General features: G+C 35.9%; 3 protein-coding genes across 4 annotated transcripts; 2 read left to right on the top strand and 1 right to left on the bottom strand.

The window, feature by feature from the left end:
* The first annotated feature begins 320 nt into the window (after positions 1-320).
* Positions 321-3,668, top strand: LOC133522139 (protein Mpv17). Its single transcript, XM_061857368.1, has 2 exons — positions 321-994; positions 1,767-3,668. The coding sequence occupies exons 1-2, from the start codon at positions 785-787 to the stop codon at positions 2,112-2,114; spliced, it is 558 nt and encodes a 185-aa protein (XP_061713352.1). The 5' UTR covers positions 321-784; the 3' UTR covers positions 2,115-3,668.
* A 6,447-nt stretch (positions 3,669-10,115) lies between these two features.
* LOC133522127 (S-formylglutathione hydrolase) lies at positions 10,116-13,894 on the top strand. Of its 2 annotated transcripts, none has more exons than XM_061857360.1 (5): positions 10,116-10,217; positions 10,853-11,076; positions 11,545-11,790; positions 11,880-12,099; positions 13,526-13,894. In XM_061857360.1, the coding sequence occupies exons 2-5, from the start codon at positions 10,862-10,864 to the stop codon at positions 13,706-13,708; spliced, it is 864 nt and encodes a 287-aa protein (XP_061713344.1). In that variant the 5' UTR covers positions 10,116-10,217; positions 10,853-10,861; the 3' UTR covers positions 13,709-13,894. The 2 variants fall into 2 exon arrangements, with proteins under 2 accessions (XP_061713344.1, XP_061713335.1); XM_061857351.1 differs by lacking the exon at positions 10,116-10,217 and adding an exon at positions 10,469-10,721.
* LOC133522121 (presenilins-associated rhomboid-like protein, mitochondrial) lies at positions 13,886-24,067 on the bottom strand. Its single transcript, XM_061857337.1, has 9 exons — positions 23,816-24,067; positions 23,556-23,748; positions 23,250-23,378; positions 20,162-20,324; positions 19,935-20,030; positions 19,727-19,851; positions 19,027-19,128; positions 15,195-15,292; positions 13,886-14,038 (listed from the first exon to the last, which is right to left on the bottom strand). Exons 1-9 carry the CDS (start codon positions 23,860-23,862, stop codon positions 13,945-13,947), a joined length of 1,047 nt encoding a protein of 348 aa, XP_061713321.1. The 5' UTR covers positions 23,863-24,067; the 3' UTR covers positions 13,886-13,944.
* Positions 24,068-26,506: the final 2,439 nt, after the last annotated feature.

The following is a 26,506-nucleotide window of genomic DNA, read 5'->3' as shown; positions in this document are numbered from 1 at the left end:
GAATAAAGAGCAAGGGTTATAGTACACTCTGTAGTCTGTACACTTAGTAGTAGTGTACATAAAAAAAAAACTACTGTGCATATACAATAAAATAAAGAGTGCCCATATGATATCATATTTATGACACTAAAATTAATGTTGCTTGAAATTATATTGAAAACTATCAAGATTATTCTAGTCTGCATTGAAACGCGCGTCGCGTTGCCGGCGCTCGCGTACCGAGCGCCAACGCCATCTATCGAGCGTTATTTCGTGAAATCGGAGAACGCTCCAAGGATTAAGGGCTCTTAAGGGCGAGTGATAATGGAATGCAAGAGGATATTAGAAAGAGAGATGCCTGAGAGTACTATACCGTTATGAATTCCTGTGTCTTAGCTGCTCATGTGTTATTGCTTTATAATGTTAATGCTTTATGTTGTTAATGTATTCCAATTTGTGCCGCTTTGGCATTAGCTGTAAGGTGCAAATTGTTATTTGAAATAAATAATAAATAAATTAGCGAATTTCGGTCTTCACGGTAGGCCCCCTGTTCGCCTGCCAAGTCTCGGTAGGCATGTAAACATAGCATAAAACTCATTCTTGTCTATGTATCTATATTATACTTTATTTTGTATCTATTATACTCTACCATGACTACACTAGTAGATTTGACAATTTGAGTGTTAGATAACCTCAAATCTGATGTTTATTTATTCATTTAATTATCATACTGTGTGAAATAACTACTGCTGATTCTAATAGAACAATAATGGGTCATATGCATATTTAAAATATCGTGTTCAACATGCATGTTGTGGTGTTGAAGTTTCGCGGTATGATCAGACTGTATCAAAATGCTCTTGTTCGGCGACCGTATTTAATGCAAGCTATTCAAAGTGGAGCTTTAATGGGAGCCGGCGACTTGATATCACAGACATTAATAGAAAAAAAACCATTGAAAGACCTCGATTACAAGAGAACATGTCAGTTTGCATCTATAGGCCTTTTTGTCGGTGTGAGTAGTATATGCAGTAATTTACCCTCCATATTTCTTACACACACATGTAAACTATACGGTGTACAATCCAAGTCCAGTCATTCTCTAATAACGTTACAATAAGAGATATTATTTAATTTAATTAGTGTGGAAGATACTTTTCACCACACTAGCTAGTAAAGGCCTTTTTGATTGTTCAAAAACGGATGAGATTTTTTTTTTATCCACATGTGTGGCAAAGTAATCAAATGCAAAATTTGAGTTGTTTCCTTATGTTGGCTGGTAGAATTGACTTTTAAATGATGATTTTGAATGAGAAATATTTAATAACATCCATTTTGAATTGGTTTGGATTTATTTTGTTTGATATTTTACAGTTAGTATTTTCCTTGTGTAGGTGTGGTGAATTTTGTGTTTCACGCAGTGGCAAAATTTGTTTTACCCTCATTCCGTCAAACCCTTGCAACATTCAAGATTCCACTTTTCGAACCACTTGCTATGCTTGTGGTTCAATATTGGCATGAGAGGTTAAGTAACAATGTTGCCCCCTTGTAAAACAGTCTAGGAAGATACTTTCATTTCATGCTATTAACCTTTGTGCCACAATACATAATAAATAGGTGGTCAAAAATGCTTAGTATTTTTGTCTGAAATTTAATGATCAATTTAAATGGAGATGAGGCTGGCCACAGTGAAGTGTTGAGTGACTCAGTGAAATTATGAATAACCTGATTATGCAGTCATAAAAACCATAATTTAAAGTATATTTTTTTATAAAATTTTGTTTTAGGGGCCAGCACTTCGGGTCTGGTATGGAGTGCTACAAAAATACATAGGGAAACAGGGCAAAGCAGTTGCTCTTAAGAAAGTATTTGTTGACCAAGCTATATTTGCCCCAACATTCCTGTTCATGATCCTTGCAACCGTGGGCACTATGCAGGGCAAAAACTGGGACACTGTGCAAACTGAGATTAAGGCTAACTATGTTGATGTGTTAAAGACCAATTATTTGATTTGGCCATGGGTGCAACTTGTCAATTTTTATTATGTGCCACTACAATACCAAGTCCTTATTGTCCAGGCTGTTGCATTGTTTTGGAATACATATTTGTCTTGGAAGACCAACGGGCAACAATAAGGCAGTCATGTGTACATGAGCATTTACTTTCAAAGTTAACTAAGTAAATTTAATAGTCATCTGGAATTACCTTCTCAATTTTAGGATGCATAATATTGCAACAAAATATGCGTAAATATTGTTACTTTAAATAAAATATACTAAAGCCTTGTATTATATTCAAAAAACTTTTTTTATAAATTTAAACCTTGGTGTACTCATACAGTAAATTGGAATGGATTATTGTTCAAGAAAAAAATTGTAAAAAAAACGAAATTATACTTTAATTGTTTTATAAAAGGTTTAAAGTTTGAAACAGGTGTACTTTGTAGTGCACATTGGACCTTACGAGGATTTGTTTAGCAACTTGTGGCCTGGAAAATTCAATTAAAACAAAAAAATGTCTTATCTTTACAAATGGGGAATGTAACATGGATTTTTTTTGGTACATGATATTACTTTGAAGGGTTATAAGACCCTGTTTTACTATTTAATGTAAATAATATAGTATCAATGGTCTAGACCACTATCATACTATATAGATATACAATATGTTTGGACAGCTATGGTATACCTGTTAATCATGTATAGTATGCTGAATTTTATTGACAAATCACCCCCATACCTTTTAAATTACACCCTTTTAAAGTTTTATGGCACCAAACATGGGCAAACTTAGTAAATTAAACATTATCTGTGCAAATATAGGTCCCACATGTGTAAAAGAGGTGTCATTTGGTAGATTAAGAATTAGGGCAAAAATGTCATTATAGGACTACATATTCATAAGATTTAATGTATATTTTGAATGAAAAAATGTGTTGCGCTGGTATCTTCTCAGGGCTGTGGTGTAGGGTTAAGGGGCTTTAGTTTTTGAGATTCATAAGGCCATTATAATATGCCAAATGGAAGAATAAAGACTTTCATTTTCATTACAAAATGTTACAGAAAAGTTACCACAACATTGTCCAAACATATTGTATAGCACAAGTATTATACAAAGTATGTGTGCATAGACAAATTAGGGTAATCTACCTTGTTCTCGCCACCACATCATTAATTATCCCCATGAACAATTTTACAATTCACTTAATATGAGTATGAGACCTTAAATTAATATTTAAGAGTCCCCGGCAAGCTCAGCCAAATTTCACCTTCTCATATAAACGGAGTTAGTTCTCATTTTAAAACTACGTTGGATTCTAATGAAACTTTGCACATACAACGGCATGAGGTATATCTAGCCCTGTAATTCTCCAGTTTATAAAACAAACGAAATAGAGCAAAAACAAGTTCTGTCTGAAAAACTTAAATTCTCTGTATTTTTTTGAATATGGTATCTGAAGCTACATTAACTAATTACAGGACTAGATAGATATACCTTATCCTATTGTAAGTTCAAAGTTTCAGAACAATCTAGCTAGTCGTATTAAAATGAGGGTGTAACTACGTTTGTATGAAGAACCGAGCTTATACACAATACACGGGTAATCATTGGGTAGGTTACTATGTTTGTATACTTTACCATCTCTATAAATGAATAAAAATATTATAATAATTTGTAGATTATATTGATGTAATGATTTATTTTATTGGAAATAAGTAACAGGAGTTAAGTAAACAGTAAGTAGTTGGTTTTAATATTTTTATACTACTCGTAATAATTAAACTTATCAACTAAAATTATATTTAGTTGGTTGAGGAGTCTTATTATCTAATTCATAAAAATAATCCAAAATAAGGAGGAAACAGTTTTATGTTTCTTTAGGTACAACTTCTTAAAAGCTAATTTTAATAAGGGTATGCGGCTTTTCTTCGACTTTGTTGAACTTGCTTAGCCGGCCATGTATCTGAAAGCATGTGATTTGTTGTAAATTTTGTAGAGGCCTTGAAGATTGAGTCCTCAAGGCCTCTGTCAGTCTATTTGATTGACAAAAGCAGGGTGGCGCTCATCTGCTTCCGCGACTCTGCATCAATCAGTGAATTGAAATATACTCGGCACTGTTATCACAGAATTTGAAATAGAGGTGGATTGTCAAAGAAAATTTTGTAGTCACAATAAATTCACTGCAATCTTTCGACACACGATTAAAACTTTTAGAACGCCGTTGACTTTTGGCGCCATCTTACCGGGCATCGGCTAAACTGACTAAAAGTTGTGGCGCCATCGCTCGAAATGATGCCATACCTTTGGACTTTGATGTATTAGATGGCGCTACTTTTTGTTATTTAACCCTTTTCCAGGCCAAAGCAATCTACAAGGTTTTCCCAAAAAATTCAAATAAATTCCAATAAATCCAGCTTTGATGATTCATTTGAAGACAAGTCACATTTTCCGAAAGTGCAATCTAATTTGAACTTTAAATCGGATGGCTAAGGTTGAAATTCTATTGGCATGTATGTGGTCGACAAATCTTACTATGCCTGGAAAAGGGTTAACAAATATCAGTGAAAGAATAACTAGAATAAGGATCAAAGTCAAGTAGCGTTCTAAAAGTTTTAACCATGTGTCGAATGGTGGCAGTAAATTTATTGTAAATTTTCTTTGACAATCTACCTCCATTTGAAATTCATTTTGCTGCTATGGTATGTAGGATAAGTTGCAGCAAAACATCCGTCACCGTAAAGACGTTTTGTTTATTTTATTTTATTTTATTATTGTATCTGCTAAATTGATTAGTCCAACAATTGTGCTTGGTGTAAATGGGTCATAGTTTAGATAAGAAGGTAGTACTTTTTAAACGAGTTGGCTTCTTATTCACAACGATACTCGTCCTATCGGTAGCGAACCATTGTAGAAGGTCTACAAAGCCCGGAAAACCACTTTAGTTTAGTTCTACTATAGTATTTTTCCTACTTAGTTCTACTACAATTTTCGTGACCTTGATTAGCACAAAGTTCTTTCATTCAAAGTTTTGCGTTTTAAACGTAGTGTTTTTATTATTAAATGTGTTTTACGTAACTTAGTACTTTTTCCCTTACGAATGCTGCGTTTCCACCAGAAATGTGCGAGGATACATAGGTATGAGTTTTTCATGATCGAATAGATACACTCCAATTACCTATCCTCGCTTAGTGCAGCTCTAGTGGAAACGACTCAGCGGAGCAAAGTTTTTGTACAAGGGAAGGATCTTTGCGAGGTACGGGCGCAAGCTAAACACATTAAAAAGCTCCGCTCCGGCTTCACCGCAGCTCGCTTTAAATTTGAAAAGAGCCTGCTACATATCATCGCTACACAGCTCAGCTACATCGCACATCTCTGGTGGAAACGCAGCCTAAACATTATTAGATCTCAAGTGCAAATTACATCCACACTTTATCAGGCCTGATATCAGACCCGATTCCGGGCCCGAGAGAGAATATTTTTCCGTTTCACCAAATATCAGCACATCGTTCACCTCCTATGCTCTGGCAAACCCAGCTAGTTTGTCAGTAGAAAAAGGAGCGAAGTTATTTTTTTTCATGTGAGTAGGTACAAAACCTAGCTATACTAACGAAATCCTCGATGATATGCAATCTAGAAGTGTGCGCCGATAGCAAAATCATCGGCGGCGGAGTCCGATGATTTTTTGATCGGCGGCGGCGGCGTGATCGGCGTGAAATCGCCGTGGTGTATATTTTGCAGCTACTTGAAAATGTGGCGATATATATCCTAAATTGAAACCTTCTGAGTATATAAAACTTATACTTGTCCATTACAATTTGCAATGTTAAAATAATTACAGATTTTGGCAAAAAAAAAGTTATTCGGACTGTAATTCCTGCCAGGCCTACCAGCGCTAAAGCAGCAAAAGAAAGATTTCCTTGGATAAACCCTAGCTAGGCTGAAGAAATTGAAAGAGATTCCATGGTCAAATGCGTAAAAAAAAAGCTTTTCGCGGCCTAATCATCCGCCAAGACGAGCAAAGCGAAGCGCAAAGTCACTATTACTTACCTTTTCTCGAAGCGCTTCGTCGTGGTTTTTGAACCTTCATAACTTGGGTTTGAATTATACCAGATAAACAAATTCTCGGGATATAATGTCAATTAAACATAAAAAAATTCAATTGCATAACTCTTATAATTTAGATTTTATTCATATTTAAAAAACCCTGATTTCGTCACTGACTCACTCACTGATGATAGTGATGATCATCAAAACCCTTAGGGTACCTCCTGATGTCCCAGGAAGCTGAAATTTGGTATGCAGGATAGTACACAAACAACAAAAAAAAAACAACAAAATGAAATTTTTAGCCCCTATGGGATGGGGAATCAATAACCGCTAAGCCGTTTACTTGTAATTTGGTATATGTAGATAGTTTTTGTTGTGGGGAAGGATATATCATAGTTTTCAACCCCAAAACCATCCCGTAAGGGTGAAAAGGGGAGGAAAATGGCGTTAGGGGGGAAAAGGGCTTGAAGTTTGTATGGGGATGCTTAGAGTAAAAAAGCAGATTTTATAAAAGATGCCCCCAGATACGTATTTCAGGATTTATAAATCACCCCCAACAACAACAAAAACAACCAACCTTTTAAATTAGGGGATAGAAGATTGTCATAAGTGACTTACAAAAAGAAATGAACTCCCATCTAAACATTTTCATGTAAAATTTTGCCAAGACGAAACCGTAAGGCTCACACTGTCAAAAAGTTATCAGATCTCTTGTAGAGCCAAGCTTCTAACTCTACAAGCCTTAAGTTGACAAACTCCACACTTTAGTCAAAATATGTAACTTGACCGTTTCGTTACTACAAGAAGTATTGTATAATAAAATAAAAAATACCTTACGCTACGCCCATGTGACGGTAACAAAACGGCCAAGCCATATAAGTATTTTTACTAAAATGTAGAGTTTGTGAAGTTCGGGCTTGTAGACTTCAGAAACTTGGCTTTACAAGAGATGTGATAACTTCTTGACAGTTCGAGCGTTATGGTTTCGTCTTGGCCACATTTTACATGAAAATGTTTTTGATGGGAGTTCACTTCTTTTTGTAATTCGACATGTTGCCACAGAGTATTTTCAATTAAAGGTTTGGGCTGATTTAATATTAAAAATCATGAATTGCGTATCTGGGGGCATCTTTTATACAATCTGCTTTTTTTACTATTTTACCATACAAACTTCAATCCCTTCTTCCCCCCCCCCCCCCCCATTTTCCCTAACGCCCTTTTCATCCTTACGGGGTGATTTTGGGGTTGAAAACTATTCTATATCCTTCCCTCTATCTACATACCAAATTTCAACTAAATCGGTTGAGCGTAACCGCTGAGGTTATTGATTCTCTATACAAAATCCTATTCCCCTTTTCACCCTCTAAGGGGCTAAAAATTTAAGTTTTTGATTTTGTTTTGTTATTTGTGTACTAATACTATATTACATACCAAATTTCAGCTTCCTAGGACTTCAGGAAGTACCCTAAGGGTTTTGATGATCATCACTGAGTGAGTGAGTCAGTGACGAAATCAGGATTTTTTAGATATGAATAAAATCTAAAGTATGAGAGCTATGCAGTTGAAATTTTTATGCTTAATAAGTCCACTTGGCATTATATCCCGAGAATTTTGTTGGTCTGGTATAATCCAAACCCAAGTTATGAGGGTTCTAAAAACGACGAAGTGCTTCAAGAAAAGGTAGGTAGTGCCCTTGCGCTTCGCTTTGTTGTGTTATTATTGTAAATAATTAGGAAAATGTACTTATTTATAAGAAACATCTGTCATTGACACACCCAATATGGGTATCATGTATTGAGACAATTTTATTGTTACCTGTAGACCTGACAATGTACATACATATTTTAAGCAATTAGAATTAAATGAATAGTTTTTTACAGTACATATGGTGTACTTTTCCCGACGCGTGCGGGAATGAATACTTTCAGTGCACATGTCGAAACTTTAAAGAGCCATATGTACTGTAAAACATTGTACGATACACGTGCGAATAGGTAATTCGTAACTCGTGTAGATTTAAAACACTCCCTTCGATCGTATTTTAATTTATCACCACTCGTTACGAATTTATATTTTCTACACTTGTATCGTAAAGAACAATTACATTCAACTATTTTTTAAATTTACCGCTATAAATGTAAATTTATTATACTACAATTTTCGTAACCTTAATTAGCACAAAATTCTTTCATTCAAAGTTTTGCGTTTTTAACGTAGTGTTTTTATTAATAAATGTGTTTTACGTAACTTAGTCATTTTTTTCCCTTACGAATGCTGCGTGTCCACCAGAAATGTGCGAGGATACATAGCGAAGTATGTGTTTTTCATAGTCCAATAGAAACACTCCATTTACCTATCCTCGCTTAGTGCAGCTCTAGTGGAAACGGCTCAGGGGAGCGAAGTTTTTGTACAAGGGAAGGATCTTTGCGAGGTACGGGCGTAAGCTAAAAACATGAAAAAGCTCCGCTCCCGCTTCACCGCAGCCCGCTAGCTTTAAATTTGAAAAGAGCCCGCTACATACCATCGCTACACAGATCGGCTACATCGCACATCTCTGGTGGAAACGCAGCCTAAACATTATTAGATCTCAAGTGCAAATTACACTCACACTTTATCAGGCCTTATATCAGACATGATTCCGGGCCCGAGAGAGAATATTTTTCGTTTTGCCAAATATCAGCAATATTTGAAATGTAAAAAGATGGTTCATATGCAAAAATATCAAACATTGAACATTTTTTGTAATTAGAGACAATGGTACATTACGATACAAGTGCGAAAAATGGGAAATTCGAAACGAGTGGCGATAAATTAAAACACGACCGAAGGGAGTGTTTTAAATCGACACGAGTTGCGAATTACCTATTCGCACATGCATCGTACAATGTTTTACAGTACATATGGCCCTTTAAATGTTCGACACAGTAACGTAATATGCTAATTTTCGCACTAGTGCGGTAAAGTAGCACCATTTGTACTGTAAAGTATTTTTTACATTTCAAATATTGTTAACGATGTGCTGATATTCCGTGAAACGATACTTGGCGCTTCACTTTTGTTCCTAATTAGGATCCTAACGGAAAAAGTTGGTCAGAAACCATCCTACCTCCTATGCTCTGGCAAATCCAGCTAGTTTGTCAGTAGAAAAAGGACCGAAATTCATTTTTTTTTAAGGGAGCAGGTACAACTCCTCAATTGATATGCAATTCAGAAGTGTGCACCGATGGCAAAATCATCGGCGGCGGCGTCCGATGATTTTTTGATCGGCGGCGGCGACGTGATCGGCGTGGTGTTTATTTTGCAGCTACTTGAAAATGGGCCGATATATATCCTAAATTAAAACCTTCTGAGTATATAAAACTTATACTGTGAGTGAGTGAGTCAGTGACGAAATCGGGATTTTTTAGATATGAACAAAATCTAAAGTATGAGAGCTATGCAGTTGAAATTTTTATGCTTAATAAGTTGACATTGACATTATATCCCGAGAATTTTGTTGATCTGGTATAATCCAAACCCAAGTTATGAGGGTTCTAAAAACGACGAAATGCTTCAAGAAAAGGTAGGTAGTGCCCTTGCGCTTCGCTTTGCTCATCTTAGCGGGGGCACTAGGTACAGTGCTCCCAGATGTGTAATTATTGAAAATAATTAGGAAAATGTACTTATTTATAAGAAACATCTGTCATTGACACACCCAATATGGGTATCATGTATTGAGACAATTTTATTTTTACCTGAAGACCTGACAATGTACATACATAATTTAAGCAATTAGAATTAAATGAATAGTTTTTTACAGTACATATGGTGCTACTTTTCCCGACGCGTGCGGGAATGAATTCTTTCCGTGCACTTGTCGAAACTTTAAAGAGCCATAATATGTACTGTAAAACGTTGTACTATACATGTGCGAATAGGTAATTCGTAATTCGTGTCGATTTTAAACACTCTTTTCGGTCGTGTTTTAATTTATCACCACTCGCTACGAATTTATATTTTCTGCTCTTGTATCGTAAATAACAATTTCAATGAACTATATTTTAAATTTACCGCTATAAATGTAAATTTATTATCTACTGTTATCTTTATCTGTGCAACTAGAAAGAAAAAAAAAACGCAAATAAGCAAGGTTATCTTTCGTATTATCAAATTAATCATTGTATTGGAAGGTAACGGTAGACAAGCTGAAGGTAATGATTTCGAAAATGTATTATTTCTATTCCACACTTTTATTTTTATGTGTTACTGGGCGTATAATTGAAGTACCTTGTTAATCCTTATTTTTTATAGGTGTTTAGTGGGCTATGTATATATTGTAAACGATTGTGCATTATTTTGCTTTTATTGGATATGGTTAATTGGTTTCATTTTAATAAAATATTAAAACTATAAAAGTGCGAATGGGGCATAATGTAGTGTTCTTATACTTACCTCAATATTTTATTAATTATCATTGTCGCAATAACCTACGACCTTGGTTTAATGTGATTCTGCCTATATTATTACGTTATCACGGGTCAAGCACCATTATCATAAAATAAAAATGACATGAGCTCGGATAAAAGTATGGTTTACCATTGAAAAAGTTCACTTTAACTTGGGATCCAGCCGGCTGCAAGTAACCAAGTGTTAGTTAAATTATACTTGTTTTAAAATATATTAAAATGCAGCATATTAAAGAGGAATTTCACGACGTAAGTTGCTTGTAGTTGAGGCTAATGAAACGAGTGAGCAGAATTAAATTATTACAAAGAGTTTTTAGTATTTTTAAGCTAATGCAACTAATATAGTAGGTACTTTTAAGTAATAAATTTGTTACTTTCAGAAATTAAAAATGGGTGCCATAGAGGAAGTCTCTTCTAACAAGATATTTGGAGGGTATCAAAAAGTGTACTCCCATGAGTCTTCTGAACTAAAATGCAAAATGAACTTCTCAATTTACCTGCCGCCTCAAGCTGAGGGTGGGGATGTAAAGCTCCCAGTTATCTTTTATCTATCTGGGCTCACATGTAATGAGCAAAACTTCATTACCAAATCTGGCTTCCAAAGGTAGCAAAACAAATATTCCGTGTTCCTAATTTAATCCACTTGGCATAATGATGACTTAAGACTGTGTTAATATATAATTTATAAGTATTTTATCTTAAAAAACATATTCAAATGAACTTGCCCTTGAAATGTTATCACTTATTATCACTTTGTTTGTTAACCTCAATAGTAACCTATTTTTCATTTCATCATAGTGTGCATGTAGGGTTGCCATCCGTCCGGGTTTCCCTGGATTTTTCCTAGTTTAGAGGGTGTCCAGGGAGCATCCGGGGAGGACTTCATTTGTAGTCTGGGTTTAAAAATTTAAAGCCGCCCATGACACACAACCTGTTTAAAAAAACCTGTTGACATGTCCAGGTTCTGGACTCTAAAATCCGGGGTTTTCACGCGTCTTGTCCTGGTTTCCAAATTTTAGAGATGGTAACCCTATGTGCACGAGAAACACTAATTTTAAAATATACTTATCAGATATGCTGCCGAGCATGGTATCATTGTTGTGGGCCCCGATACATCTCCCAGAGGAGTGAAGGTACCAGGGGATGATGAATCATGGGATTTTGGTGTATCTGCTGGATTTTATTTGGATGCTACTCAAGAGCAATGGTCCAAAAACTACAGAATGGCCAGTTATGTGAATAAGGAGTTGTATGAATTGATTCAGCAAGCATTTAACAATGTTGTTGACCCTAAGAGGTTTGGCATAATGGGGCACAGGTTAGTAATTTTAGCCAATTTGTTTTTATATATAATCAAAGCTCACACAAAAAAAAAACAATTGATTGATCTTTTAATTTTCATTACAGTATGGGAGGTCATGGAGCTTTGGTTTCCACTCTGAGAAACCCTGGTTTATACAAGTCTGTGAGTGCTTTTGCACCTATCTGCAACCCAACTGCCTGCCCATGGGGTGTAAAAGCCTTTACTGGATACTTGGGTGAAGACAAGAGCAAATGGGTTGAATGGGATGCTACTGAGCTTGTCAAGAAATATGATGGTCCTCCACTGACACTCCTCATTGATCAGGTATGATTTACTTAAATAAGCACACCTTCGGTGCTTATCTTGACTACTTGATCAAGTTAAGATTCAACAATTATTATGACATCATTATTCTCTAGCATTCTATGAGTAAAGTCATTCTCTGGCATTCTAACTTTTTCTACCTATTACTTTACATTTCCTGCCAGGTACCCACCAAGTGGGCACTCATATCTTTTGCTCAGATACCAGCCAACCTACTAGGCGGAATGTTGCTATAGGGAGCGTGCATGAACTGTAGGAGGCAGCACAGGAGCCGTCAGATTTTTGGCGCGAGGCGTAAATGTGATTTTTATTGTTCCGATGTAGCCCACAAGATGGCAAAACCTCCTATGCACAAGAAAACACGTGACGTGTAAATGTACATGTTTATGGTTCCGAATCAGGCCACAAGATGGCAGACCTTCCAACGCGCACGGGCCCTATAGGTGGCCATAGATGACAGGCTATGCCAGAGAGCCCACCTAGCAGGCGCACATCGCCAGTGCTAGTAGTAATAATCCATTTGGGACTGTGTATGTTTTACAACCTAATAGTACCGTCGTGTTTTGTATCTTCAATGACACCTTTCCCAAAAAATCTTTCAAATTTGAATGCAAATTATGGCACTAAAACGTTTTTGAGTACTCCTGAACTCTATTTTCAATTTCTGCTTGTAATTTTAGTTGTAAATTGGTGAGCAATAAATACACTTTTTAGTCAGTCGCGACACTCGTGACATCTAGTGTCAAGTAGCAGTGCTGATAAGTATACTACGAAACTAATAAGCGTTTTACTAGCGGCTGAACATTTGGCTAGATATAAAGACAAAAGGTGGACTATTCAAACAACCAAATGGAAAGGCCCACTGGGCAAACGGAATTCAGGAAGACAAAGAAAGAGATTGGTTGATGACATAATAGCAATTGCTGGAAAGAATTGGGAAAATACTGCTGAAGACAAAGAAAAACGAAAGAAGATGGAGGAGGCTTTTACCCTCAAGGGATCACATCATGGAATTATAACAAAAGAAGTCAATTTTACACTAACAGATGTGTGAGAACAAAGCTTAAATAATAACTTGAAAGTTACAACCAAAGCCAAAAATAATTCTCTCTTAAAATTAATAAAAAAAACCTAGATTTGAAGCCATATGTGCTTGCAAAATTTAAAATTATTGTTTAAGACGTCGGACGGTCCGGCCCGGTCTAGCGTGAGTCATCCTTAAAGGGTTAATAGGCGCTATTAATAAGCCCTCCAAGCGTTCTGTTCTGAAAGCATTATGGTCTGTGTTGTTATTAATTGACATTTTGCATAGCAAATAATCAGATAGATTGGGCCTGTTATTGTATCTGGTATAGCAGAGATTAATAAAATTGTATCCCTTTAAAATTGTTAAAACTTATAATTAAGATGAAATGTATACTTTCAGGGAAGTGCTGACAAATTTTACATTGAGAAACAACTTTTACCTGAGAATTTAGTAAAGGCCTGCCGCTCCGTTGGAGTGCCTGTCATCCTTAATCTACGAGAAGGATATGATCATTCATACTACTATATTTCGACCTACCTCAATGAACATTTCGAGTTCCATGCGAAGATACTCAAGGCCTAATAGTTTTAAGCATTGCCAGACGGATGTCTAATACAAATTGTATATTTAAAGTATTTACTGCAGTGCATTTTATTACGATTAATATTGTATAACAATATTTTTAACGGTAACGGAAAATTAATTATTTTTTACTATGGATAGGGTTACACATGATTTTTTAAATAAATCAAAAACGTCTTGAATAAACATCTGTTTTATTGTCTATTATAATTCTTAGATAAATATCTAATGTGTTTCTACCTCCCATCAGTTTTACGTAGAGTATGGTAATACTGCAGGAATTTATCTCTATTACCCCAGATGTGACTGTGGCCCCATTGGCACCACACCCTGGAAAATATAATAATTTTGACTTCATGGTTTTACAAAAGTACAAACTTAATATAACAATACTTTTTCTTTATTCTAAAATCAGTCTTATAATATGATTCCAAAAGAAAATAATTATATAAAATTAAAATTGATTTATTTCAAGCTATTTGGCATATATCCGTACAATATTTACATAACGCACAAAAAAATACAAAATTAATTATTAAAATTAAGCAATGATTAGAAATAGACAATAAAAAAAACCATTATAATATAAAATTAAAACTGAAGTGTTACAATTACTTTTGGTTGAATAAGCACCAACAACAAATTAATCTACTTATGATTCGAAAAACAACACATGTTAGGTTAGCGTATTCATTTAGTATTCCCTTAAAATGGTGGAGATGCTGGGATATAAGAACTTAGTTTTCAAGGATCACTCGTGTGTTAGTCTATCCGTCTTATACACGGTGCTACATGAGGAAACCGAAATATTTTGATAGTGTATTACGATGACATTTAGAGACTAAAATGTCATATAAACTTTTCTGGATTTCGCCTAGTTTCAGAATTAATACCAATGTAAAAAAAAACATCGTAACTTAGTGCAAAACGCCTTTTTGATCGCGATGATGCCTGATCCTTATTGATAGATGTTAAAAAATTACAAGTAACCTTTGCAAGAACTAGTTTTTACATTAATTCTAACCTTTAAATGTTTTTTTTGGTTTTTAGATAATTACAAAATTATATTGAGGGATTTTTTTTTTACTAAACTAGTAATCCTATTTTCTTGCATTTTTAATATATAAATCATTATGGTTGCTTTAAAAAAATTAACCTTTCTATCTCTTTTGTTGAAATATATTAACCTTTTTGACGCCGTGTCCTTATGCCAAAGAGTAAAATATCTTTATGCATATGCACGATTGCGCGTAGGTCTATGTTGCATGATGGATTAATTCGTCTTCGGCATTGGACCTACGGTGCGGAATGACGGATGTCATCGGCGTCAAAAAGGTTTAAACTTTATTAATAATGTATTAAGGTTCATTTTAAACTGGAACTTCCCATCAATGGAGTATGGACGACTGTGACGTCCAAAGGTACGAGTAGTATGTAGGCAATAAAACGCCTTTGCGTCGGGAAAGGCATTAGGGGATTAACTTACATTCCGAACAGGGCTCCACCAAGATGAGCAGCGTGGTCGAACACCTTCCAGCCCATAATAACTCCGGCCAAGTCTACACTCATTATGACTTTTATAGCCTGAAACAAAAGAGCAAAAACCATGATTCCAGACATATAAGGGCCTCCGCTAGCTGACGCGGATTATCCGGAACGGACGCCTCGTCTAATAAGAAATTGTATGAACAGCGCTAACTGGCGCGGGTGCGTGCGACGGATTTGGCCTGGGAATAGGACCCGCGAGGGTGCGCACGCGGCGGGCATCTGCGTCAGCTAGCGGAGGCCCTAATGCGAACTAAAAATAGTGTAAATTTTAACTGCTCAAGAGCTGTATGTTAAGTCAATGCACTCAAATCGTTAACATACATATTGTCAAAAGGAAAGTCGCCTATTTCCTTAATGTTTTTCACAAAACTTGTCATTAGATATAGAGATATGCTAAATCTATAGAAACTTAAACCATGGACTAAAGACTTTCGGAACGATCGCAGCGCATGCGGTGGTAAAAATTGGAACTTATTTCATTTCATTTATTTCATGCAAAAAACCATGGTTATGAAAGGTGTTACATAAAAATTTGGTACATGGTCACCCTGCAAGGGCGTAGCACTGTCTTAAAAGCTAGTTTAAAGCTAAAGTACATTTATACAACAACAAAAAAATGTTTAAATCGATAGTTGCAGTGGAAATATAATATTAGGTAGTCCATTTGTAATAAATAAATATAGAACAGTGGTGATATATTGTTAAGAAATAATTGAAGTAAATACGAATGATAATAATTAAACAGTATAAATTATGTATAAATTAGTTAAATGTCAAGTTTAGAATTAGTTAAATTGTCATCAAAGTACTCAGTAATAGTATAATAACATTTTAAGACAAGTAATTTTTTAAGACGTCTTATGAAGGTAGAGTCTAGTTCTTCGTTTCTAAGTTCGTCTGGTAATTTATTGAATTTTTTTATTGCCATGACATATGTGCTTTTTGAGTCCATGTTCAATTTTGATGACGGCAGCATAAGTATGTTTCGGTGCCTGACTGAGTGAGCTCTAGATAAAACCTCTTCTCGTTTTTTAAACATACCAATATCTTTCTAATGAACTTACATATGCTGAAACGAAACATACTTATGCTGCCGTCATCAAAATTGAACATGGACTCAAAAAGCACATATGTCATGGCAATAAAAAAATTCAATAAATTACCAGACGAACTTAGAAACGAAGAACTAGACTCCACAAGCCACATTTCCAAAAACATAATTTACTGACTCTACCAGGAATTTATATTCTGGAAATATGTTTCCAGAATATAAATTCCTGGTAGAGTCAGTAAATTATGTTTTTGGAAATGTGGCTTGCATGTATCCGGTTCATTAATATTTGCTAGTATGCGAACGAGTTTCTTTTGGAGTATAAAGAGTTCTGGTGCGTCCGCCCTATTTCCCCACAAGATGATACCGTAGCTTAGCCATGCATATGCATATGCGTAATATGTCATAGGTAAGCGAGGCTTGTAAATCCGTGGTTCTCTTTATTTCTCCAAGCGCATAAACAAAACTTGATATTTTCCCTCTAATTTTGTTTAGAGGGTTAGCATCTTTAACGTTCCGTACAAGTTATATGGCTCGAAATGGAACTTAAATTTACAATTACACTTGAGATATTTATTTAAATTGTATGGAGTAGGGGCCTATTGTAATCTGTGTGAAATACTTAATATAACTAAGCTTTGAAAATACCACATATTATGTAATTTTTTTGTTCAAAATGCGTATAGTAAATTATCAATATAATTGTAGACCACCGCGGATTTTTTTTGTACACCAATGAAAGACGACAGTTTTGAATGATTCACGGTTAGTTTCACTAGACTTAAATCGACCGGGATATAAACCGTGATCACCTTTTATATTGTATTTATTGAGCTGCCGAAATATATACGCCGATATATATATCGAGAGCTCAATAAAAACGATATAAAAGGTAATCACGGTCGATTTAAGTCTAATGAAAGACAATCCATTGTGATGTTATATCTCAAACGAATTGGGCAGCGTTTTCTAATAAGGTTCGCTAAAGTGCTTGCTTAAACCAGTGTGGTTTTTTCCGACTTCAATATCGTCGTATTTCAACCGATTCACACAAAACCTTAACAAAATATACGCCTTAAACATCCTCAAGAATGACTATTAATAATCGAAAACCGCATGAACATCCGTCCAATAGTTTTCATTGAAATTATTACGATTCGTCGTCGTTTAATATTTGTGACAAAATACACCTATAGTTGCAACCGCTATGTGGCGCTGTCGTCGTGCCGATAGAGATTAGGTCCTATAGTTCGTTTTTTAGCCTTAGAAAGAAGGTAAGCGATCTTGACGTGTCTTTTTATTGAAAGCCACTTTTGAAATATTACTCACAGCAAATATGTAACAATTATATATCATGCGGGATGTTTATTAAGTCACCTGCAATAATTTACGTGGTGAATATATAGGTCATACTGAGCAACTTTTACTACCTATGAGACCAACCACGAAGAAAAGATCCAGAAAAACCCTGCCCTTCCAATCCACGCGGAGTTTCTGGAACCAACCAGTCGTCGTTAAGATCTAGGAATGCTTCCTACAGTATCTCCATAGGTCTTTTCGACAGTTGCTTCAACTTGAAGCGTGAGTGGACACAGTCGTGGCGGGAAAGTTGGGCTCTGGGATCATTCCAGGTACCCTTATTAAAGGGTCGGACCTCCCAAGACGGCACTGGTGTATGTAACTTGAACAGACTTCGCACTGGCCACGGCCGCTTTGCTCATTACAAACACCGGTGTGGATGGGTGGAATTCCCGGCCTGCAATTGTGGAGAGGCTGCCCAAACAATCCAGCACATTATCGAGGAGTGTCCCATAACGCGTTAGCGACGAGGCCATCAAGTGGCTGACTGCCCTAAATCTACATTTATAGCTGTTTGTATTATGTTTTAAATATATATATATATATATATATATATATATGCCATACGATAAAAGAATAAAAAACCAACCACGAAATCCCGTAAATATGCAATGTGATAGTGTATGCAACCTAAATAGGTACCGTATTCCAGTAAAATTGTATAAAACACAATTATGACAAATATAGGCTGTTTATTTCTAATACTTTAGTCTGTTTCTTTAGGTAGTTCAATAAATGTAAACAATGTATTTTTGCATTTTCGGATACTAGAAACGTGTATCAGTTAACCTATCAAATTGGATCTATCCCATATCGTTCTGGCATAGACTACATATAATTTATATTCTACATTTTCTGCATAACCTATTACATTTAGACTTGTAATGTTTTGTTCTACCCTCAACAACAATTCTTCCCCCCCCCCCCCCCCATTCCTTCTCATTTTAGGTTCTTTACTAGGACAAAGTAATAGCAAATATTACTCTTGATTAATCAAATCATACCCAGATATTCTTATTAGCAAAATAGCTCGATTATAGCAGCTTCATTGTTACATAACAATGAAGCTAATGTTGAATAAGTAATATATCGTAGTAAAACTTCTGTAAGTTTTGATACATCGAGTTAAACTTGAAGAACATTCTTACCCAATAAAATACCTTACGTGCTTTGTTTACATTTTGTTAAATGTCTAAAGAAATAGATTAAGTTTCCGACTGCAAAAAGAGGACGGATATAGTCGGCTTTTCCTTCTAGTCTGTACATGCCTAATAATATGTATTCCATTTCTCTTCATGCAGTTAAAGCAGGGACGAATATATAATAAAAAATATACCGAATATTTAATGCAATCACTTACGGTGCCTGCTGCAAATGTGTACATAGGCAAGAAGATGATGCTCAGCCTAGTGTCAGGATACTGCATGCAAACATATGCCAGCACCGCCATGATTGCTCCCGACTGAAAGCATAGAGCCATTAGAATAGTATTATTCTAATATGTATACATAATACAGAAATGAGTTAATTAATACTCGTAAGTCTTCATAAAATTAAAAAGTCGTGTGCCTCATCTTCATCAAACTCATTATTGTAAAAATTAATTTCAACATGATCGGCTGAGCCATTTATGAATATTTTCCAAGAAGTTTTTTATTAAAAGGGCGCAAGTGCCGCAAAGCTATGCCATTTTGCTTTTTTTTGCATTGCGAGGTCCGACACGTACTTGACCGATTATTTTATCTATAATTTAAGTATCGTGTAGTATCTATGTTTGCGTTATTTTTACTGTTGATTATTACCTAAACAAACATAAAAACTTTCTAGGCTACTCTAACTTTCTTCACTATAATTATTGTCTCGATTGTCTGATAGCTGGCGCCATACACAGACAACGGCGCAACACTATCTATTTAACACTCTTGGAGTACTCATTAGGTGGAGTTTTCTATCTTTAAACACGCGTCGCGATTTTAAAGACTTCGTTACGAGTTTAAGTCTCGGTTAATAATGATAAAATAATTTATAATATTAAAAATGAATATTTAAGAATAACTTACAGCACCAAGACTGAGGCCCGGCTGCTTGGTAACCACCTTGTACAAAATGCTGGTAAAACTACTGACCACTCCACCAGTCAGGTACATGGCTACGAATTGCTCCTTTCCCAATGACGCCAGAGCAGCTGTTGGAAATTTACTTTATTAACGTCTATTTAGAATTAATCGCACATGTGTTTATAATATGTATACAATGGAAATTAGGTACCTGGCATAAAACTATGAAGGACATACATATTTGCAGCCAAATGTAAGGTGGAATAATGGCTGAACGTAGATAATATCATTGGCATGCACACGCTGCCTGTAAAGATTCAAATATACATACTTATCAATATCATCATTTAACAGTACAGTTAACAGCAGAAGTAGATAAGCAAGGGAAGTATCATTTGAAACTTTAGGTAAGCCTTTAATTAAAGCAATAGTTCTTACCGCCAGATGGGTTTGAACAGAAGTACTTGACCATTGTTGGTTGTAAAGCCCGTATCCGCCATGCTCCAAAAACTAGAAGATTTGCACCAAGAATAGGATAAAATACTTTTTCACTATCATTTAGTGAATTCCACCATTTTCGGATTGATCCTGGTTCAGATTTCTGTAAGTAATTAGTTGAAGTTTAATATACTTATCATTATACAAAGTCAGCATATGGCAGTATAAGCTACTCACACTGATTTAGTCCCACTTCAACAGATTCTGTTGCTGACAAATTTAGATAATAGATTCTGAGAAAGGATTCATAGCTATATGCAGTGCAGTACTTGACATTAAAATTAAAGGCAATACCTGCTTCTAATTTGTTATGTCCAAATATATATTTTATATTTTAATTTTAAGTTACTAGGTGTAACAATAGACTCTGCCTTAAATTGGAAATAACATATTGAACGTATTAAAACAAAAATATAAATTTTTTTATATGGGCATAATATACTAAAACCAAATACAGATTTCAAGTGTGCACTATCGGCATATCACGCATATGCTTACGCATGGCTCCGCTACGCCGTGGTGCTGTGGGGAGACAGTACCGATTCCAAAAAACTGTTTGTGATGCAAAAAAAATGTATTCGTGTCCAGGCAAATGTGCATATCCCCAAGAGTTGTCGCCCTTTCTTTATTGAATTTAAATTTTTAACCTTGTCTTGCATTTATATTTTACAAGCCACTCTCTTTGTTCGGGAAAATCCAGATTTATTCGAACTAAAGCAAAATAAGGGAAATACTTGAACGAAGTATAGAAAGAAATTAATATTACCAAAAACCAACTTGGAAATATACAGAAATAGTCCTCATTATAAATGTATAGTTATAACTAATAAAATTCCTGATTATATAAAGCTAGAACCCCATTTGACAGTATTTAAAAATAAATTAATTAAATTCCTTATTGACAAATGTTACTACTCTGTAAAAGATTTTTTAAATGATAATGCCCTTAACTTAGCCCATCGATTTCAGCACTCAGAAGGTTATTGAGAACTTGTGAAGAGTATTCTAAGTTGCACGGCCTCCTTTACAATGTAAAGAAAAGTGAGCTTGTGATTTTTCATCCAAGGAGTCGAAAAGTGACGACTATGCCCCCAGTGCTGCTCAATGGTGTAGGCCTTGTCAGAGCTAAGCAATTTAAGTACCTCGGCCATGTGGTGACCGAGGATTTAAAAGATGATAGCGATATTGAGAGGGAAAGGAGGGCGCTGGCGGTTCGCTGCAACATGTTGGCCCGCAGGTTTGCACGATCTAGCATTGAAGTAAAGATTACTCTCTTTAAAGCCTTCTGCCAAACTTTATACACGTGCAACCTGTGGGTTAATTACACGCAGCGAGCCTTTAACGCCCTCCGTGTACAATATAACAATGCGTTCAGGGTGTTGTTGGGGCTCCCGCGCTACTGCAGCGCCTCAGCAATGTTTGCGTACGCGCACACGGAGGGGTTTGGCGCGGTGATTCGTAAACGTATCGCATCACTCATGCGCAGGGTGCGCGGGAGCCACAACACCATCCTGAGGGTCATAAGTGAGAAAACGGACTGCCCCATTCTGGGACACTGGGTTCGAACGCATGCGCAAGTGCCGAGTGTTCCAGGGGGGGGCAGATACTTAAACTAAATTATTATTGTTATTTATTACTTTTTTTTTTTTTGCATGTACAATACTCACATACTCGTAGTTTAAGTGTTATGTAATTATTATTAATACGCACTCTATGGATTCTGTCTGAAATAAACGAATTGTTTTTTTATTTTATTTTATTTTTATAATAAATTTTATAGCCTTTAAAAAGATTTTATATGACATGTAATAATTGACCTATAGTATAAGTTTCTCATTCTTGTAATTATTTTGTTAGTTAATTATGTAGGTACTGTAATTAGCTTTAAGTAATATTGTATGCTCCTACGGGGTGTCATAGTCTGACTTGTTTGTATATATAACATCTTAATTGAAATGTACATGACTTCACAATGAATAAATTATATGATATGATATATAAAAAAAAGACATCTGATTTAATGTGTTTTAATATTTCTGTCCCTAGTAACCTGTGGGTATATTTTTCATTTATTTATTTTAATTACCTACTCATCTCCAGTTTTTATACTTGAGTGTGTACAGTGAATTTTAATTGTAGCAGAAAAATATTTATGATTTTGATCTCAATTTTTAACTTGTGCCCATTGTCCATGATTCACTAAATTTAAGTACTGTTCTAATCGTTTCTCAGTGGTAGGTATCTTACATAGAATTACTATATTTATCTCATAAATTTTGAAATATTATGTACTGCAAAAAATTGTGTGTAACAGTGCATGATCAAGTAATGGGAGTAGATATAGTTTGTGTCATCCATGATGACGCACAGATTTATCAATCTAATCTTTCAAACATGACAATATGAGTCCAGGTATGCACTGTCATGAATGACAAATTATACCAGGATATGCTAAATTAAGTTTCAGATTATTCAGTTCATGATCCATCTAAATCAGCTTTAAATAATCTATTATGTATTTGAAGCTACCAATAGGTATGTGTGAAAGTTTGTGTACATATAGGGATTCAATCTTATGAGCTGCTCTGAGTGTCCTCGTCCAATTAGCACTGATCTTTATGGCACTGACAATTCATGAGTCAACACTGGATTACAGTAAGAGCTTAGCATTCAAATACAACAAAGCAGTAAGTAGTTGTTTCTCCAAAATTGTATTCACTGCAGCGTCCAACTACATGTTTGATTTACTTGTTAATTAGCTAATGTGATAAAAAAGGAACAGAAACACAATATGGTATGAAGACCACAAATGATAAATAGTGACATAAGAGTAAAAAAATATTAAGAAAAATACTATCAGAAAAAGAGAACTGGAAATTGCAGCACTGAGAATAATCAAATTATATAGGGTAACAGTAATAACAAAATCATAATGTAAGGATATGATCGTATGAATCACTGAAAACAGAGTCAATTTGAATGAGAATTTGTAACCAACAGATCTGTCCAAGCGGGACTAAATTCATACACTTTGTGCCAGAATTTTTCTCTGTTGGGAACTAAGCCAAGCACCAGGCTTTCGCAGATACTTGGCAGCATGCTGGCGCAAGTTCTCATACTCCCAGATGACACAGCCAGTAAGACTAGCAACGGAAACCTGGAATACAAATGTGGATGTTATTAAAATCATTTCATGTACCTGTTATTTATCCCTATAGTAAATTTCATTCAAGGTCATGTTGGATTCAAATTTAAATATTAATTTGACACCAAAAATGCATGGTAGTCTTTAAAAATGATAAAACATTAAATGATATGAATGTATCACACATACCCCTATGGTAAATGCAAAGGGCCTAAAAAGTGTGCTGATATGAAGTGGTCCTGATTCTATTTGTATGTTTTCGAGAGGATCATTTTTGAAGTTAGGTCGTCGTCCGCTCCTCCGTGCGTTATGAATTGAATGACGGACACCGACTCGTGCATAACTGTTTGGGCTGGAATATAATTGCAGCAACCCGGACTTACTAAAACAAAACACGGTAATAAATATAAATTATGCCGTTTCATAAAATTAATATAAGAGAAACTTACCAACTGTTTGTCAACTCGGCTGCATACCGAACATTTCTATAAAACATGTTAATTTCACTGATTTTGAGAGCGGGATTGCATCATATTATTTTACAGGGGGAATGGTAGTGACCACATAATTTGACATGTATGCGAGCCTAAAATGACTTTGACACTCAATCACTCATCGCCAAGAAAAAATTTGATTTTGTGGTCATTTGCGGCCTACCTACGCAATCCACTATAGATAATGTGACAAGTTTGGCTAGCTGACAGGATACGAATGGTTAAGAGAGCCCTCTAGAAGCATTTAGGAAACTAATTTCGAAGCGCTACCTCTAATTTGGATCCGATATAACTATGTATGTGTGTATGCATCCGTATGTGTAGGTACTACTGTGTTCGTCCTAAATAATATTGGGTCTACTTGGGCGGTTAACAAGTTAATTTTTGTTTGACTTCTTGTAACTTATAATAGTTTTTTGTTAAACTAATAACATTTACTTTATATGTACAAATACATTCCAAAATAGATAAGTCAACTTGTATTTATTAACAAAAAAAATAAAAAAATAACATGCCACCAGATCCACAGCGCAGGCTTTGTCACATTACAGAAAGCTCATCCACCTCAGGTTTCGTCACAACAGAATGTCCATTGACACATAAGTCATCTGCAACATGCATCGTCAAAACTACTTAATTAACAAAAAGTGAGTACAATAATAATAACACCAAAAAGAGAAAACCTATATCCTAACCGGGTAAGTACCCGGCACAAACGTCCCCATAACATCCGCGGCGTTCCCACGTTGAACAGCCAACGATATACATTGGACCAGGTACGAACCAGACCTAGAATCGCAACCCCTACCTCGCAAGCGCTTACCCAGGTCCCTCACAAAACTCTTTGCCTCGGAACACCAAGGCCCGGCTGACTCGATAGCGAGATTAGCGAGAGGGACAATATCGTAAACCGGTTTCAAGTTCGAGTACTTGGCATGTTTCTGTCCGCCGCGTTCGCCGCAGCCCCCTCAGCCGCACGTGTAGTCTGTGTAAGATGCGACGACGCCGCAAATGTGCTCACACATGTAGCATCCCACAGCAGACTCCGACCTTTAGTCCAAGGAACAAGGGTCGGTTCGACTAAGACCCTGGGGTTCTAACACGCACAGCAGGTTAGCTGACACCATCGCACTGCGCACGATATCGTTAATCGCATGTTGTCGAGGAAACCTGCCAGCACACCGCGTACATCTCAGTCCATGGTGCCCGTTGGCCTCCACCATTACCCCACAGATGCACAAATGAGGCGCGCACACATTACACCCGACCCTTTACGCAGCACCAATCCTTAGGGAGTCGTTATCCAACAACGTCCCCAAGTGAGACGACGGCAAGGCGTGCAGCCAGGCCCCAGGCTCGGGCGCAACTGCCGCCTTTAGCCGAGCGAGCTCCACACCCGATGCCCCATCCAACATCCGCACATAAGTCTGCCGGCATAAAATGTCATCCCATGACCTCTGAACCCCAAAGTCGTCAGGCCGCGTGCCGTCAGAACAGCGAACAGACCACTCATCCAACGCGGCACTCAGGAAGGGCATGTGGCCGTTAGCCTCACCGAGGGACAAAATACGTGCAACTACTAACTAAACCCCGCGATGCATGAGAGGAAGCAAGAAAAGCTACAAGTCCCACATCCACATGCATGCGACGTACTCCCAATCCACCATGCCGTATGGGAAGAGTAGCACCACTGAGATCCTTCAAACCTGACATTAAGAATAAACTCTAGACCGTTTTGGAGTACCTGATCGAACCGTAACACAGCCTGCACATGCATCCACGTAAACAAACTATTGACTTGTAAGCCGCCCAAGTAGACCTAATATTATGTAAAAAATGTTATGAAATATTAAAATAAACATAAAAAACATACTTTATAGTAAAGCAAGTATATTATGTGTATTGCTTTCAATTTGGTATACAAGATAGCAGTTTTGGGCGTAATCAACTACTTGTGTAATTTTAACTACAAATGGGATTACATGTTGTTGAATTATTTGTTGTTGATTACATGTAGTTACAACTACTTACCATTGACATTACTTTGTAAGTTGTAATCTAGATAACATTAATTTATAATAATAAATACTCAATTACTTATTAAAAGGCAAAGATGAGGAAAATTTAGTACTTTAGTACTCTCTCAGTAAGCAAAAGTAATAACCACCTGCGCCCCACCATACAAAAAAAAATAATCTTTTTGAATTTGAAATCAATAGTGTGGGGAATAAGGTTGAATTATGTTTGTTTGTTTTAAAATGAAATGAAACAAAAGAAATGCATGTATGTTCCAATTGTAAAAAGTTTAAATTGCATTGAACTATTTAGTCCTATGGGTAGGCTCGTGGTCCTTAGGTGGATCATAATTTTTTATATATTTTTTTATATATTTACTTAACCTCATGCCATATAAATTTAAAAAAATGCCCCGGTGCCGCTTCGTGGAACTAACAAGTGACAAAAACTCGTTTTTGCCCTAAAATGTTCATATTTTTCCCTTTGTACAAAATCTTGTAAAACTAACATTCCTTTTTATATATGAAAAGTCAAACTTGATAAGTTAAGATCAACTTAAAACTCGTTAATTTTTTTAACCTGATTTGTGAAACAAATATGATCGAACACATTTTTTTGGGTAAAAGCCAT

The sequence above is a fragment of the Cydia pomonella genome, chromosome 1, assembly GCF_033807575.1.
Source record: "Cydia pomonella isolate Wapato2018A chromosome 1, ilCydPomo1, whole genome shotgun sequence".
NCBI lineage: Eukaryota > Metazoa > Arthropoda > Insecta > Lepidoptera > Tortricidae > Cydia > Cydia pomonella.
This window is presented reverse-complemented; position numbering and strand designations above follow the sequence as displayed.

Coding starts and splice junctions, on each gene's coding strand:
- LOC133522127 (XM_061857351.1), top strand. CDS start 10,692: ATGCAGCATATTAAAGAGGAATTTCACGAC. Junction 11,077..11,544: donor ACCAAATCTGGCTTCCAAAG/GTAGCAAAACAA, acceptor TATACTTATCAG/ATATGCTGCCGAGCATGGTA. Junction 11,791..11,879: donor TTTGGCATAATGGGGCACAG/GTTAGTAATTTT, acceptor TTTTCATTACAG/TATGGGAGGTCATGGAGCTT.
- LOC133522139 (XM_061857368.1), top strand. CDS start 785: ATGCATGTTGTGGTGTTGAAGTTTCGCGGTATGATCAGACTGTATCAA. Junction 995..1,766: donor CTATAGGCCTTTTTGTCGGT/GTGAGTAGTATA, acceptor ATTTTGTTTTAG/GGGCCAGCACTTCGGGTCTG.
- LOC133522121 (XM_061857337.1), bottom strand. CDS start 23,862: ATGTTTTATAGAAATGTTCGGTATGCAGCCGAGTTGACAAACAGTTG. Junction 19,852..19,934: donor CCTTCATAGTTTTATGCCAG/GTACCTAATTTC, acceptor AATTTCCAACAG/CTGCTCTGGCGTCATTGGGA. Junction 14,039..15,194: donor GGTGGAGCCCTGTTCGGAAT/GTAAGTTAATCC, acceptor TATATTTTCCAG/GGTGTGGTGCCAATGGGGCC.